The following is a 17,307-nucleotide window of genomic DNA, read 5'->3' as shown; positions in this document are numbered from 1 at the left end:
TTGGAAACAGTGAACTCAACAAACACAAAGCAGGAACCCCTGGGCAACCTGCTTCTTTCTAGTGTGGTCCTAAAAGGCCAGTTGGAAGGATTCACAGTTTTGCTGATTTATTGGATCTTCAGTTGTGTCCTCTGATAATGAAAGTGGGTTGCACTGGATCTATCAGAACCATCAAAATCACATGAATGCTTTACGCTCACACAATTACACATCTCAAGAGAGCTTAAACTGTTCTTTGTACGTAGAAATAAAAAGGTGGCACAGCCTAGTCCATGTAATAACAAATATGCTCTTTGGATACAGTTTGTTTTGGCCGTTGCAAGAATTTTTTTACAACGCATACTTTGGGTTAGACTTCACTGTGAGTACCATGGCTGTATTTCACACCTGGCATTGCTTGTTTACTCTATGTTTTTATGTGACATTTTATGGTTTTTACATGACATTTGTCTTATGTCTTTAGGTTTACAGTGTGTTATTGTACTGTCTATGGTCTTTAAAAATGGATTTATTACTTTCTTACTTTTTTCTTTAAACACAAGAGAGTTTATGAGTCAGAGATCCATAAACCTGTCAGGATATACTAAGGCAGTGCCAGCTAACTTTAGATACTGTAGAAGCTTTGGAAACATCCACATTATTATTGTTTTTCATGTAAACTGTTGGGATCAGTTTGCTATTGTGGATGTAAAAAAAGGACAGAGATGATCAGAAGTTAAGGAAAAAAACACTTGCACAATATTGTGGCTCATAGACGACTGAGGACAGAATGAATCAGATTACATTTTAAACACGCAGACATTAGTAGATGAGTTAAAAAGCTTATTACATATTGATAATGTAATATAAAATTGACAGTTTTTATTATTTGTAAATAGTATAGAAAATACATTATGTGCTGTTAGAAAAGTACATGTGAAACATTGTGTTTCACACTTTCAAACTTTTGTCAAAACTTAAGAAAAACTCAAGTACTCCAGCATCTACCATCTCAGGCAATAGTGACATATGTATGTACATGGACACTCATTACATTAAGCTGACGTGTGATAACCACAGTTAGCACATTTCCATAAATGTTGCCTGTGTATACATGTCAACTTATCATGTGAAATGATTCCAATGAATCTGTTTCTAAGATTGTTTTTCTACAGTTTAGTAATACTCTGTTTAATTTTCTGCATTTCAAACCTTGCTACTTGAAAGTACAAATAAAAAAGTAAATGAGCATAAGATATAAAAGTAAAAGTGTTCCTGCACACCAAATAGAGCCCCAGTGTTTGATTTTTATATGTGATACTACTGGATTATCGTAGCAGTGACATTACCATTCGAGTTGCACTTAAATGCTGTAGCTGACTGACACTGAGGCAGAGCAAATTTCACTAATTTTAAAAAGGCCTTTCACCTTCTGATAGGTGGTTTAACTGATGCATGGAAAAACGTTTGTCTTTTATATTATTTGTTAGATCATGATAAGTTCTTAAAGTCTTTAGGACTAAAGCTACTGAATGTCTAAGTGTTGTTGAATCAGAATACAATGTTTCCTGATGAAACACTGTGGAGCAGAAGACAGACAGACAGTAAGATCCTTCTTTTTAACCCTCCTGTTGTCCTCATTTTCTGTATACACCCTGTGTCTTCTGGGTCAAAATGACCCATCTTCACTAATCCCCCAATATAAGCAGCTTAATTGAATTTTAAACACCAAATTTCATCTTGCATATTGTCATTCACCACAAAATGTGTGAATACCTGAGTTTTCCCTCTTCACTTGAATTTCAATAGCTTAAGAAAAGAAAAAAAAATTGTGCAAAAAGGAGTTTTGAATGCATTTTGATTCATCCCGATGACTCAGTTTCTTTTTTTTTCTCCAGTGAACAATTTAAGACAATGTACAATACAAAAATATGAAAAATAACCTAACATATTCAATTAATTAGCACATGTAGAGCAGTATGCAAGTGCACAGCCTTTGCAGATATATTTCTTACACCTTCAGCACACAGTATGTGTTTTACAGTCCCTCTTTAGAGGGCAGAACTGACATCTCTTCCTCTTACTTGCGCCAGGTGGGGAAGTGGCTGTGGTAGCTGGATCCTCAGGTTGATCAGGAGCTCCTGCACTCTGAATAGCTTTCACAACTGCTGCTGAGGCTTCTGTGCGGGGGACATGCTTCCTTCTTTCAATGAGTGGAGTTACAAGTGCCTTTCCTAGCTGCTCCAGGAAAACCCTCCTCTTTTTCTGCTTACGAGACGTCCAGGTGGGGTTGATCTCTCTCCAAATCATAAAGGCATTGTAGGAGGAAACATCAATGATGTTGTGGAAGATGACCAGGGGCCAGCGGGCAGTCATTCTTCTGCAGCTGTATGTTCCAATCACCTTATCTAGGTTGCCCACACCTCCTTTGTTGCGGTTGTAGTCTAGGATGATGATTGGCTTCCTTTTCCTCACGATCGCTAATGTCACCGTCTGTGTGCAATACATTCTTGTTTTTCTTTGGGAGGTAGGAAACTAGAGTGGTGGTGGGCGTGAAGGCAAACTTTGAGGAGAAGTCTCTCTCCTTTGACGCAAGCAGTGCAGGTGTGAGCTCAGGCGTGTTCTTTCAAACTGTACCAACCATGGTGATCTTCCTCTTCAGGAGCTGCTGTCCGAGTTCATAAGAGGTGAAGAAATTGTCAAATGCACATTGTGACCCCTCAGTCCCTCTGTCACATCAAGCACAACTCGCATCCCCTGGTTCTTCTCTGGGCATCCACTGGTCGGCTTCCCAGTATAGACTTGCATTTTCCAAGCATAGCTTGATTTGGCATCGCAAGCCACCCATGACTTGATCCCATATTTTGCTGGCTTGCTGGGCATATAGTGCCGGAAAGGACAACGACCTTTGGACAAAAGACATTAGCATCAGTGATTAGTATCAGTGTCACAGAAAACAGTCAAAGAAATCAATAGTGAAAATCACTTTTATTACAAATATGAAACTCCAGAAACTACCTCTAAAATTAAAATACTCAAAAGATATTTGTCTTGATGTGCAAGTACAACCGTTGAATATAGTACTTGAATAGAGCTAAATCATTTTCAACTTTGCTTTCTTTTTCTTTTTCTTCTTCAGACAGCAGGCAGCGATACTTCACTCCAGTTACAGATGACAGTTCAGCTAATTTAAATCGTAGAAGAAGAAGAGGTTTACGCTGTTGTTTACGTTCTCCTACTTCCGTAGCTCAGTGGAAGCTGAATAACGTTACCAGTCTGACGTTAAATCCAAAATTTGAGAGGAAACTTTTGGCCATGTTTACGATTTTCAACTTGAACATTAGAAATGCTTAACAGATCAAAATGATTCAAGTCGTTTAATGTCCACTGTGTGCGCTGTATCGCGAGCTTTCCTAATTAAGCGCCGACAAAGCTAAAGCTAGCGTTAAGTTAGCAGCGCGTCAGTGGACATATTTTGATAAATCATCGGCTGATCCGCACTTTGCCCTGTGTTAATTTAGATCTCAAGCAAGGCAGTCATGGCCACTAGGCGTCTGACCGATGCCTTCTTGTTAATGCGGAACAATGCAATCCAAAACCGGCAGATATTGGCTGAGCAAGTGAGTACATACGACCCTCGTCTGAGTACACGTAGCAATGCTGCGGTGAGTGGTCTGCATCGTTTTGACATTTTACTGTGTGTGTTTGCATATAGCCAGTCTCAGAGCCCACGTAGCTAGATCCACCAGTGTACTGATAGCTGTTACTCATAAATCAGAGCGGATTAAATGTTGTTAGTACTGATGTGGCCCGTAGTTTCACCTCCGGACTGATGGATGTGTCTACGAGGTGATGGAGGAGGAGGAGGACCGTGAAGGCATGTTTTTTCTGCTCACAGTAGCTACAGCTCTACCGAAAACTAAGAAAAATAATGCTTTAAAAAGATTATCCAGAGCTAGGATGAGTTTTTGAGAATAACCACGATACAATTTTGTCAGTAAAAGTTCAGCGAAAGTTAAAGCATGTCGTTAACGTCCTCATCATGTGTGCTCCTCACTGTTCTGTGGTGTAGATCAAACTGTTCCTCTGACCTGTAACTGAACCACACTGTAGCTGATCATCTCCTGTACAAATATGTGTGACGCACGTCAAGACAAGGGGGGCAAAAAACACAATGGGAAGCAAGTAGGCCTTCAGTTAATTTTATGGGAGGTGGTAATTATATATGCTGAATATGAATGTATGGTAGTTGGTATCCAGGAGTTCATTCAGCTTTGTTTGATTTTCATTCAGCTTTTCTATTCCATTAAAAGGGAAACGGTTTTATTTAATATTGGAGCATTTTGGCTCAGTAAAACGTACCTGCATAAAAAAAAAGGGAAATTCAGATGAAGTAAAAGAACAATATCATAGACTCAGGAACAGTAAAAAGTCAAAATACTCTCTTGGCTTTTATGGTGGCTTGAATTCGATGAGGATGGAGCTTTGTAATGGATCCATTTCTCACTTTCCACCATAAATTCACCATCAGAGTGGGCTCTTGACCCTTTGCTGGCCATGTCATTGAGTTGATTTTTCTTTCCTGAAGAAAAGTTTGAACACCCTGTGCTCTGAGGCTGTATGCGTTATCATCCTGAAGAATGACCTCAGCATCTTCCTCATGATCATCCCCCTGATGGCTGCCACCTCCATAATTTTTTCTACTTTATCTAGAGAAAAAAAGGCAGCAATCTTATTTCAGCTTTTATTTGGGTACGTTTTACATTCAGCTCTCAAATAGAAATGTTTTGTGTCATATCTGCGCTTTTTTTATTTGTTCCAAAACAACAAGAAAAAAACCTGAATGAACATCTTCTCATCTGTGGTGAGTCTGTCATTTCTGCCATGGGTTGTAATTTCCTCAAAATCAAATCACCACATAGAGGCACAAAACATCAACATACAGATGCAAAATTACATGAAGGGACTCAAACCTGGTCACTCAGAACAGCTTCAATGAGATTTTTCCATCTTTCTTCAGCTCCTCTGAAACGTACGTTAGTGATTTCACTAACGCTAGTTATCAGTCCAATTTTTCTTTTTTTTCCAAAAGAGTTCTCTATGCACGATAACTCATTGAGATGAAAAAAAAAAGGGCTCGAACATTGAACTGGACACTGTCTGACAATATGTAAAAAAAAAAAAGTACTTAATGTTGTTCAGCCAGCTGAGAGAATGGTTTAAAAGATACATTGATTGAACAAATTGTTTGTTATTCTGTCGTGTTTAAACTAAAGCTCTAAATGAAAATTGCATCTAGATTGACTGAAAACAAAATGTAGCTTCTTCACCTTCCCTGACTCTTTTTCTAAGCTGCTGGACGCTGACAGGTGTAGTCTACATGCTACCATTCACACTCTGCTGCAAACATTTGAACTAGTTGCCCGCCTGCAGAGGTAGATTCGGGTTTTCTTCTTACAAAGAGACCGTGAGCATGTAAGAATATCTCACTAAAAGGAAGGCTTCCAATTCTCAAATCAAAATTGTCTAACTAACAGGCACCTCTTCAGAATGGAAACTTCAAAAGAGTTATTTTTTTTCTTATTGGGGCCTGGGGTTCACATGCCTCCCCCCCCCTGCCTCTGGTGAACTTTGCTTGCAGAACTGCACAAACTATGTTGGAAAGATGATCAGTTGGGTTGGCAGGTATTCATTTCCAGATACCAAACTCTTTCTCTTTTCTTTTTTTTCCTTTTTTTTACCCTTGCAGTTTTTTTAAATATTAACCACTGTTCTATCTTTCTGCCGTCACAGCAACTTCGACTTCCCAAGCTAGGTGTTGGGTTTTGTTTGTCAGCCGAATAATGTGTGTTGACTGGCTTTAATCTCGTGTCCCACCGCTGTGGTGATGTGTTCCATTGCTGCTCCAGACTAAACTCTGATTTCTATTGACAGGATTATGTTAAGGGAAATGTACGTGGGTGGTGCAGTCGCTTTAACTTAATTTGAGTTTTATAAAGCACTGACGCGCAGGTTGCAAGCAGGATTTATTTTTTTTTTTTACAACCTGATTACCGACGAATTGGATATGATAAATCTTTTCGGAATGATCGCAGGACAAAGCTCTATTAATATCCAAGAGCAATTTATTCTTTTTTTTTTTTAAAGGAAGCTTTTGTGAAGATCCTGGAACAAAATGAGAGTTTTCTCTGGAAACACATGCGTACGGAGATCAGTCCACGCTCTGTCAATCTCTCCTCCTGCTGGACATTTATCGCACTGCTCCAAACAAGCAATTTATGTGTCTGAAATTGTGCAGCGTAAGAGGTCACATGTTCACAGGGAGAGTCATGTGTCTAGCCTACAACCTCTCGTGTCTTGCAGTGCATGTGTTCGGCGTTTGTTCTCATCGTGGTACATTTCACCCAGTTGTCCATCAGTGCTACAGAAAATGAAATCACTCGGTGGTAAAATGATGAACTATAATTGAATTGCTTCTGTATTTTTAGAGCTATGTGTAAACTATCAAATTAAAGGTGTTGAAATGATTTGACCCTGGTTGTTTTGTCACACCGAGGCAACTATGAAGCACTCCTTAAACGACAGTGATTCGACTGAAACGGCTTTGTTTGCTGGTAGAAAGGTGAACATGCAGCTTACTGATCCTGCTCAGATTTAGAATAACTGACTTTGCAAAAAGGCAGCAGTTCTGTTCGTGAGTTAAAACGAAACACACACACACACACAGAAAATGTGACTATTTAAAACAGTTCATGGCCAGCGGTGTTACTGTCTACGATGATACACTCTGACCCTCTGTCAGTCATCTCTCCTCACTTTCCTCACTGTCTTAAAAGATCGTCATTTTCTATAATCTGAAATTATTTTCTTGCAAAGTTCTCTGTGATTTTTATTTATTTATTTTTTCTTTCTGCATTCACTCTGTACATCTTTGTACCAGAATATTTTTGATATAAGCAACTAAGCCCCCTGCTTTGCAGTAACTCTGGCTAGTTCAGAAGAATTTGTTGCTGGAAGTGGATGAAGAAAGAATTTGGTTGTAGCTCCTGCAGGATTTCTGGGCCTCACTTTCTGTTATGTTTGCCTTTCTCTCCTTTTCCTTGCTCTTTGTTGGATGGAACCACTCTGCTATCACACAATCACATTAGGAGCTTGATGAGGTACAGTCATGGCTTCCCTTCATGGTAGAAATAAAATCAAACGCCATCCTTATCATAGCTCTGAATTCTTATATGCAACTTTTTTTTGTTTTTTTAAGTTGGCAGATGATCGAATGGCTCTGGTGTCTGGGATCAGCCTGGATCCTGAAGCTGCCATTGGAGTCACCAAAAAGCTTCCTCCCAAATGGATAGAGGGGGTCGATGAGGTAAAAACGACTGTCTGTCTGCATTGATAAACAATGTTATAGCAAACGCAGCGCGACACCCAGGCAGCGGAAGTTGCCGTGGCCAAACTGATTGCTGAAGTAAAAGTGAGAACATGGTTTTTAACTGCGTCGTCATCCCCTCTCAGATCCAGTATGAAATCAGACGGATTCGAGAGAAGATGAAGGAGTTGGCCTTACTTCATGACAAGCACATGAACCGACCCACACTGGATGACAGTAGCGAGGAGGAGCACGCCATAGAGATCACCACTCAGGAGATCACTCAGGTGCAGTCGTTTACCAGTGACACGCTTCATTTTTAGTTTTAGAGTAAAAACTGCCTCCATTTTTTTTCAGTGGTGATGTATATTTTTCTCCTTCTAGGCAGAGTGAAAAGAGAGCTTTTGGTCCTTTGTGTTTTTTTTTTGCTACTTCATAGTTCTGTCTTCGCTGCAGATGTTTCATCGATGCCAGCGAGCGGTGACGGGTTTGCAGTCTCGTTGTGGCCACTGCACCGAGCAGGAGGAGAGACTCTTGATAAACGTGGTGTCATCTCTGGCTCAGAGCCTACAGGACCTGTCCATAAACTTCAGGCACACACAGTCCAGCTACCTAAAACGTAAGAACTGCTCTAAAGTTGGCTTTAAGGAACTTCTTAATCCTTTCTGTCACACTCATGCGTTCGTACTGCTATTGAGGCCGTATGTCATGTTGCACCTCTTCTTATCATCGGGCTGGTTTAACGCCATCTAAGGATGATGTTTATCCCCCAGGTATGAAGAATCGTGAGGAGAGATCAAAGCACTTTTTCGACTCGGGCCCTTTAATGGAAGAAGATGAAGATTTAGCTCTGTATGACAAGGTAAGAGCCTTTATCAAATGTCGGGCTTTCAGATAAACCCAGTGAAAGTCTGACTTCTCTTCTTTTGTACAGCCACACTGTGTTTGTTGTACAGTGATTATGGATTGGTCCGCGTACATTTATTGTTATGTTTGCTGCTATTTTGTTTTGTATTTTCCAGAGGGCCTGAGTGCCTATGTAGCAGCATTATGGATCACATGCAGTGTTATTCATATAAAAAAAAAATCTGATACCATATGCCAGGCTTTATGTTAAAGAAGTACACGAACGTGCGTATCTCACTGCTGCCTTTTTGTGTTGTGACGGTGTATGTTATTCTTGAATCTCTTCCAGGGCTTCACAGACGATCAGTTGATGCTGGTGGAGCAGAACACAGTCGTGGTTGAGGAACGTGAGAGGGAGATCCGACAAATAGTGCAGTCCATCTCAGATCTGAACGAGATTTTCCGCGACTTGGCTGGAATGGTGGTGGAGCAGGTATTCAAAGCAAAAACAAGAGTCTGACAATCAGAATTAAAGACACGCTTTGTGGTGTATTAGCCGTTGCAGTCTGTACATGTAACAATTCAAACTTGGCTCTTTCTGCCCCTGGCTGCAGAGAAATGCTACACTTGATGTGCCTCAGATGTCAGAGCTAAAAACCACCTCATCCTTTTCCTGAAGATAAATAACAGATCTGTTTTGTTTACTCACTGTGAAGCCTTCTTTTTGGGGGGAGTTATCTGAACTACGACGGGAAACTGGACACACTGTGGCATTTCATTTAAAAAAAGTCAAAAAAGACGGCAGTAACTCAGAACAAGGTGTTAAATCGGAGAAATAAAGCGAAACCACTGTAGTTTAGTTTCATTCATCGTCCATTGTTCCACAATGATGACATTCTGAAATCCAAATGTACATGTTCACACCTGCACACGACCCCGTGTGAGGCTGCTGCATCTTCAGATGTTATGTGAACAGCCGCACACTGTCAATTTCTACAAACCCTCTGCCCAATTATTGCAGCTCAAAAACGTCCCGAACACGGAAACGTAAGAAAAAAAACTCATGATGTGTTCACTTGGGTTTTCGTATGACTTGAAACATGATTATATAGGACGATGTAAAAGGAGGAAACTTTACACTTAGTTTTCCAGGTTTGAGAGGGGTTTTGTAGTGTTTCACCAAACTGCTCACAACATACTGTCTGCAATAAAAAGTGTATTTTGACTAATGAAAGTCCCTGTTTCTTTCTTCATCAAGGGCACCGTTCTTGACAGAATTGACTTCAACGTGGAGCATGCTTGTGTTAAAACAGACGACGGATTGAAGCAGTTACAAAAGGTAGACGCAGCATGTTCTCATCTGAATGTGGGCATGGGCCGGTATGATAACCTTAGGCAAAAATATCACGGTTTCATGATTACAGCTCTAAAATGTGTATTTTGAATGTCTGTATTTAAAAACAAGAAAAATAAAAAAAACTTTTCCATTAGTTATGAAATGGTGTGCTTCAGTGGACACACTTGGGAATTATCTTATTACTTTCAGCATGCAATAATAGTTCTAAGTTCTGGGAGTTTCAGTGCGGTGTCGTACAGTTGCCTGTACCGCACTTCTTCGCTGAGTCTGGATTCGAATTGGTCCATCTTGTTTGTCGTGTTCCAGACTAAAATTTTAGTGGTTTTGAAACCTTGACTTTTTAATACTGTGGTATACCTTAGAACCGGTAACCAGCCCATGCCTATCTGATTGTAACTGTACTTTGACCAACTCGTTCTCTGGAGGTTTGCTCTGGGACGGCCTCGATCGGGCCAAATGTTTTTCTTAATTTGCTTGATCCAATAATGAAGCTTTTGCAAACTCTGTGACAAACACTTACCTGTAACTTTGCCAGTTGCAAACTGTTGGTGTAAAGCACCAGACATTTGGGAATTTTCTGCAGTATCTGAAACTATCAAGGCTCTAAAGACGAGAGGAGAGACGCGCACAGATTGGCTCAACTAATGCATGTCAACCTGGGCTAAAGACGCCTGTAACCACATCTACAGCAGACAGGGAGTTGTTTATTACAAATGTTAATATAATGTTAGTACGAGGGTTATTTGTAGAAGCTTCTAATTAATGTTTGAACCTGCTGAGTCACCAGAACAGCAACAATCAGCAAGTTGAAGAAGCATTTCTTTTTTCTTTTTTTCTTTTTTTTTAAATGATTTGCTATATTCTTAATGATGATTTGAATTCTCACACTCTAACAAATTGACTTGTGTTGTTGTTATTTTCTCTGCAGGCGGAACAGTATCAGAAGAAAAACCGGAAGATGCTGGTCATTTTGGTCCTCTTTGTCATAGTCCTTGTTCTAATTATTATTCTTTTTGGAACAAAGTTTTAGTAACGCATTCCTCTGGCTCTTGTTTTTCTGTCTGGGTGTTTGTTGTGCATCTGTGTGGACACGGACTCCATTTTTCTCCAAACAAAGATGGCTGCCTTTCCTACCAACCAGGAAACGTCAAGAAGAATTTCACATCTCTGCGGATGCATTTGGGGCTGTGTGGAGATTTTTTTCTTTTTTTTTTTTCTTTTTCTTTTCCGCTTTTTAATGAAAGAAACAATCAACGGTCTGAGTTGAGCTGTGGCTGTTTTACTGTTTTTATCAAATGACAGCCGAGAGCGTGACGAAAGTGAGTCGAACCCCGGCCATGTTGACATATCAGTGTCTTAACAAACAAACAAAAGAAAAAAAACACTTTGTGGAGTGTCTCCCACTTAAGCTAAGAGCACGACTTGTGATGTTGTCTGAAGCGACATAATTACTGTCTCATAGCATTGAGGCATTCGGTTTCTGTCCTGGACGAGAATGAACATTTATGACAGACTTGCAGCTTGTCCAATTTGACTGAACATTCATATTCAGTTCAACGTTACCTTGACGTCCTGAGTCAGTATTTTACCTTGACAGATGTAAAGAAAATGTGCTGTATTAGAGCTGCGCCAAGTAAGAGAAGAATAGTCATTCAGTACCAAAAATATTCCTTTGGTTGAAGGACCACGTGTTTTGTTTTGATATTGAGGTCCTTGTTACTCCACTGCTGGCTTGGGGAGGCAGCACACAGCCACGACCCTCCTCTGCTTCATCCTTTTGATTTTAGAGTCTTCTCCACATTCGCTGCACTTTTCGTGAGGTGCTCATTTTAAAACACTTGTTTCTTTTTGTTCTCCATGGATCTTGCATAAAGTGCTACCTTTTTAAAACTCTTGCAGTTTGCACATAATGAGGCCTGAAGGGGAGGCGGGGTTATGTTTGGATGTAATACTACTGTCGTCTATATGATTAAAAAATATATATATTTATTTTCTGATAACTTCAAATAATCAAGAGCTGTTCTGTTTGTGAAAGATTTGCTGTATACTGAGAAGAGTCTATGCGTAATATGAACCCAACAATTAACGTCCACTCCGCTGAACTGAGAACTGTGATTTAGTCCAGCGCAGGCAAATGACCGAACGCAGCCTTGCAATGTCGCTTTATCTTGTTTTTTTTTTCCATAAATTTCAGATTGGACATGTTGCGTTTCTTTTGGACGCGTTGGAAATTCTTCACACGTTCTTGTGTTCTTTAAAGACTGACGAACGGAAACGATGAAGAGCTTTATTATCTGGACTCAACTCTACACTTTGTACACCTGTTAAATCATCTTTGTCATTGATGTGAAGTTTTGTGTGAAAATGGTTATGTCATAGAGGTACTACATGTATGTTTTGGTTTATGAGGCGGCAACATTTTTTAAAAAATAAATCTGGAATGAGATGGTGTCTTTTGTGTTATGAGTAGCTTATAAACAGTGCTGCAAATGGGGGGGGGGGGGGGGGGGGTAATAACAGGAAGGCAATACTAACGCCAGCAATCGAGCTGGTAATATTAAGCTGCATGAGATATCGAAGACTCATATCTAATTGATCATGTCTGAACAAAGGTAATGCAACTTTTTTCTAACTGATTGTAGGTGTACATGTATCAGTTTTGTCACCTAATTTCCTTTTTTTCTTTACACAAGAGTCGTGTTGTGAAACGGTGACGCCTTAAGAAACCAGAGGCCCCTACAAGCCGAAGTTTGGTGCTCTGGTTGAATCTGCTCCAGTGCAGCTTTTTCTGCCATGTTTCAATCTGCCACGCTTTTGTACCCGGAAACACTATGTTTAATTTCAAAGTAAAAGCCGCATTTATTTTCAAAGTAACCACGACATCAATATTCCACATGGCTAAACTCTTCTTTCTAACGTATAAGTGATTTATGTGGCTCATTTGAAGGGTTACAGTTCAACTCTCTCTTTGAACACCCACCCCCTTTTTGTATTACTTGACCTGGGAAGTGAACAACGGAAGCCGGGAGCTGCTCTTAACTTTCAAAGCGGTGGCGTTTTTAGTTTTGTTCAATATCAGTCATGACTTTAGCTGGGGAAGAATACGACCTGTTCCCCGTCGACGACTGTCTGTTTTCTGAGACATTTTCTCAAGAGACTGTTTACAACTTGATGGGTGAGGAGCTGAGGATAACACAGGTGTTCGGCGCCAACCTCGGCGTGGCCGCCCCGGTGTGGGAAGCTGTAAGAGCGGATTCTGTTAAAGCTTTATGGAGTTAGGTTGTGCGGTGGTATATGTTTATATGTGTGTGTTTATATGTGTGTATGCAGGCGTTGCATCTATGTCGCTACTTGGAGGATCAATCTGTGGAGTTGAGAGGAAAGCGCGTCATCGAGCTGGGAGCAGGCACTGGTGTGGTCGGTATTCTGGCTGCTCGACTGGGTATGTTCGCGTTTGAAGCGTTCATTCACGTTTACAGTAGTTTACAATGCATGCAAAAGTGTTTAGGCTCTGTAGGGGCCCCAGGGCTCACTGTGGCCCTGCACGAGCCTAAAAGATGATCTTTTTAAATTGGAAAACTAACCAAACAACCACCAACAGATGCAGAAAGAGACCAGTCATGCACAAAAAAAAAATGTGTAAAACAGATGCATGACACATACTGGCCACGAGGAGATGTAAAGATGCAACAAAGAAAACAAAATGACTGAAGACATCATAAATGAATATAGAGAATTTATAATAGTACTGTACTCATTAAATATCCATATTCAGATATTTAAAAAAAAAAAAAAAAAAAACAATGTGAGGAAACTGGTTGTCATGGAGACTGTCCAAGTAAAGTAAGACCAGGCACCAGATGAATACAAAAACACACAAACCGGTGTTTTTTTAAAGAACACGCGGTGAGTATTTGAGAGCATGGATACAGACGTTTCTATAGCGAGATATATCTCTGATATGGAGAAAGAGGCCGCATTATTTCTCATGAAACAGACACTATCACTGAGCTTCCTCACTATCTAATTTATAAACTGATTTTTTTTTTTCATAGTCAGTTCTCACAATATACTGTTATTTACAGTAAATGTGGGTGGTGTAAATAACTGCGGCGTTTTGGCTGTGGAAAGACTTCTGCACTGAGACCAAAAATGATACAGATAATTAAAGATGGTTGTTAACATTCTGACACAACGTTTTCTCATCAGCTTCCACAGAGCTGCTTAAGAAAACAGCATCTGTACCAAACCTGCATTTCTCTCCCGATCATCCCGACTGTGTAGTGCACAGGTTATCTGTTCATCCGCTGCCGATGCAACAGGGATCGTCCGCCCTTTATGTTTGATAAGACTTTGCTTCTTATTTCCTGCTGCTTTTATCATCCTTCCTGTTTATTTGTGTTAAAAATGTCTTGATATGCAGATTGATCAGTTAATGGAGTTTCCATTTTTTTGCCATTTATGCCTAAAAACTTTAAAGCAATACTATGTAACATTTCTACCTTAAAATAACAGCTTGAAAAAAATTGTGCGGCTAGAATGAGTTTTAATATTACGATTGGCCTGTCTCCTATGCCCTTCGGGGGTCTGAGTTGGAAAAACTGCGCAATGTAACTTTGCTGGACCGGCCCGGGAGCTGAGCGGAAGCTGAGCGGAAATACTTCGACTTGCTTTCTGGCACACCTACCGCAAAAACAAATAGACCCCTCTCACGCTCCCAGGTACATTTGATTACTCTTACCTTCTCGGTCGACATAGCTTGCACCTTCTGACTCCTCGCCGGTTCGTCAACAAACGTGAAACGTGAAAGCGAAAGGGTGTTGTATTTACAACAGTGTAACCGTACATTACCTCCAAGCCTGTAGGGGGAGCTCCAAAGTGGGCTTTTTGAGAAGTTACATTGTATTGCTTTAAGTGGGTATCAGCTGTGTGTTTAGTTTTTCAGTGATTGAGATTTCTAGAACAGAACCACATGCACACACAGCTTTACAAACACTTCTTCCTCTTTGTGTACACACAGTTTTATCAACTGGCCCCGAGAGTTTCATCTGTCGGGCATATGTTCGTCAATTACCGGCCACACAAAACACCAATTAACAGCAACCTCAGTTTAAAGGCTATGTCGTTTTTCTTTTCTCAGAGTTGAACTGTCAGATGACAGAAAAGACTTGTTTGCTCTATAATTCCACCTCTGCTATTTCTTAGTTTTAATGTAGATGAAAGTAAAGAATAGAGAACGTTTCTTGACTTCTTCAGTGTAACAATCTACTGTTATACAACAGCACGTCTCTATTGAATGTTGTGTGATCTTGAGCTGATAGTTTTAAGGAATCTTCTTTACATCATTTTATCTTTCAGGTGCAGAGGTGACCCTCACAGACCTCCCCCTTGCTCTTCCTCAGCTTCAGGCCAATGTCTCTGCCAACAGGCCCTCCAGCGGTTGGGCCTCTGCCCCACCCATTGTCCTCCCTCTGTCCTGGGGCGAGGATCACGTGAATTTCCCTTCTGACTGGGATCTGGTGCTTGGTGCAGATATAATTTACCTCCCAGAGACATACCCACTGCTAGTGGAAACACTCGCTCATCTGTGCAAAAAGGGAGCTGTGGCGTATCTTTCGTCCAAAATGCGTAAGGAGCACCAAACTCCAGGTTTCTACGGGGAGCGCTTACCGAGCAGATTTAATGTGCAACTTGTGGACCGTGACGATCAAGAAAACAATCATATCTACACAGCGTCCTTAAGAGCAGAGCACAGCAGGGACATCCTGCAACAGAACTGAATGGACATCAGTTATGGTTTTGACTCATCTGATGCCTTTTTAGAAAAATAATAAGAGCGGAAGCAGGGATATAGTTGGAATAACGTGTCATATAGTATTTTTATATTTATGTTGGCTTTTTTTAGCCACTCCAGGATTTTCACAATATAATTCACAATAAAGGTCTTAATGTGATTATAATCTAACAAACCTTTCCACGTATCTGGAAGAAGTCTTCAGATGTCTTCCGAATTTGTCTAAAAGTGTGATGGTAAAGATTTTGTAATCGCATAGATGCAGATACTTCTAATTGACCAAATATGACTAAGTTTCCTGGTACTGACCTGATTTTAAAGCATAGTCCACATATTTTTAATAGAGTATAAATGTACCGATGACAATGAGCCCTTATTTACATCAGCTTTGATGTGATGTTAAAGTAGCACCGGTGGATGAACGAGATGTTTCTGGCACACTCTTTTCACTCTTGCCTTGATTTATTAAAAAAAAAAAAGTCAACATTGGATCACTTAGACGTTTTAGAAGACATCTGTAAAGAAGTGACAACGTTTTTACACACAAACCCTTATACCAGCCATAATTTATAGCGTCTGACGGCTGTTTTACATCCAAGAAACCTTTTTTTAGTTTTTATGTACGAACAATCTTTAGAAAATCCACACAATATAAAAAACTCTGTAATGAAAAATATTTTAAACATTACTTAAACACTGTAAATAACACCCATAATAATAATCTTATCATAATTAACCAGATGTGTTGCAGATAATTTACTGTTATCAGGAGGGGGTCTTACGGGTTGTTTCCTTGTCTAGATTCAACCATCAAGTCTAGTTAAGATTTGATTTTTTTTTTTCCAGTTTTTCTAATCTCGTGCAGGAAATTGCGCCCAGAAATATCTTTTATTTTCCTGAGATGGAAGAAAAAAAGTATGCAAAGAAAGCTGTTGGTTGGCATTATGTGCAGCGACCACATTCGAAATGACCCTCTGGTGAAGGGGGATCTTTGGAAAGACTTTGTACAACATGCCACATTGTATCTATGCAACGCCCAGACGCGCTTATTGGATGTATCCCTAACATCGCTGTCAACCACTTTGTGAATAAAGGGTGGGATTAGAGTTAAAATTCAAATGCTTTGTCACCTTTTTACTGGTGTCTTTAGAAAGGTCTTTTTTAACTTTTTTGGTTTTACCCTAGATTCTTCTTCTTTGCCATAGTATGTCATGTTTTAATTCTTATTCTTCTAAGACATCTTGGTGTGCTGCCTGTTGAGATTTAACACAAGTGTCCCCGCCGAGTTAAATAAAACCCCAAAACAAAATCCATCCCATCCCAAACTATTCTGTCAAACTGCAGCCTGCTTACCGTCTGTCCTTCATCCCCTCTCTTCTGCACTCTGCTGATGTACAGACTTTCTGTTCAGGAAAGGAAAGCCTGTTTGTTACGCTGGAGAGTTTCAAAGAAAGGGAGACGACCCGAATGCTGCCCGTCACTCCCTCTGCCACAATTCAGCCGACAAAACAACAGATCCCTATCTCCGTGATCAGTCTGCTTGCCATCACGCTCGCCCTGCACCTCCCACGCGACAGCCATGCAACATGCAAACTGTTTTTGTTGATATGTATCTTTGTCCGGGCAAAGTCTTGATGTTTCAGTGATCACATCCAGCTTCCATAATCTGTCCACTTAAAAGGGATTTCTTTTTTTTTTTTTATCTCTTTAAGCATTTTTTTCCTTTCGTTAACTGCTGCGTTTTACCAACAAAGTTTGTGTAAATTCCAATGAAACAGATGTCAAAAAGCTCTCGAGAAGTTTTAGGAGCAGTAACATGAGAGTTCTTTTCATCCTGTTGTCACATTTGACTGATTATATCTTCTGTTTCTGTTGTTCTTATTGTTTATTAAATCTTGGCTACTTTGGTTTTTGCGTGAGTTTTGAGATTAATGACATAATGTTGACATGTTATTTCTAAAACAT

The 17,307-nt window shown here is 40.1% G+C and overlaps 2 protein-coding genes across 4 annotated transcripts; both read left to right on the top strand.

Moving 5' to 3' along the window:
- The first annotated feature begins 3,190 nt into the window (after positions 1 to 3,190).
- On the top strand, positions 3,191 to 11,994 carry stx16 (syntaxin 16). Of its 3 annotated transcripts, none has more exons than XM_075460766.1 (8): positions 3,191 to 3,599; positions 7,238 to 7,345; positions 7,492 to 7,632; positions 7,802 to 7,964; positions 8,119 to 8,207; positions 8,541 to 8,684; positions 9,450 to 9,530; positions 10,477 to 11,994. In XM_075460766.1, the coding sequence occupies exons 1-8, from the start codon at positions 3,519 to 3,521 to the stop codon at positions 10,576 to 10,578; spliced, it is 909 nt and encodes a 302-aa protein (XP_075316881.1). In that variant the 5' UTR covers positions 3,191 to 3,518; the 3' UTR covers positions 10,579 to 11,994. The 3 variants fall into 3 exon arrangements, with proteins under 3 accessions (XP_075316881.1, XP_075316880.1, XP_075316882.1); XM_075460765.1 differs by having other exon boundaries at positions 3,191 to 3,644; XM_075460767.1 differs by lacking the exon at positions 3,191 to 3,599 and adding an exon at positions 3,734 to 7,139.
- Positions 11,995 to 12,353: 359 nt separating this feature from the next.
- Positions 12,354 to 17,252, top strand: LOC142377042 (EEF1A lysine methyltransferase 3-like). The gene is made up of 3 exons (XM_075460764.1): positions 12,354 to 12,791; positions 12,879 to 12,990; positions 14,907 to 17,252. Exons 1-3 carry the CDS (start codon positions 12,630 to 12,632, stop codon positions 15,326 to 15,328), a joined length of 696 nt encoding a protein of 231 aa, XP_075316879.1. The 5' UTR covers positions 12,354 to 12,629; the 3' UTR covers positions 15,329 to 17,252.
- The last annotated feature ends 55 nt before the right edge of the window (positions 17,253 to 17,307 follow it).

This window comes from Odontesthes bonariensis, chromosome 3 (genome assembly GCF_027942865.1).
Source record: "Odontesthes bonariensis isolate fOdoBon6 chromosome 3, fOdoBon6.hap1, whole genome shotgun sequence".
Lineage (NCBI taxonomy): Eukaryota > Metazoa > Chordata > Actinopteri > Atheriniformes > Atherinopsidae > Odontesthes > Odontesthes bonariensis.
This window is presented reverse-complemented; position numbering and strand designations above follow the sequence as displayed.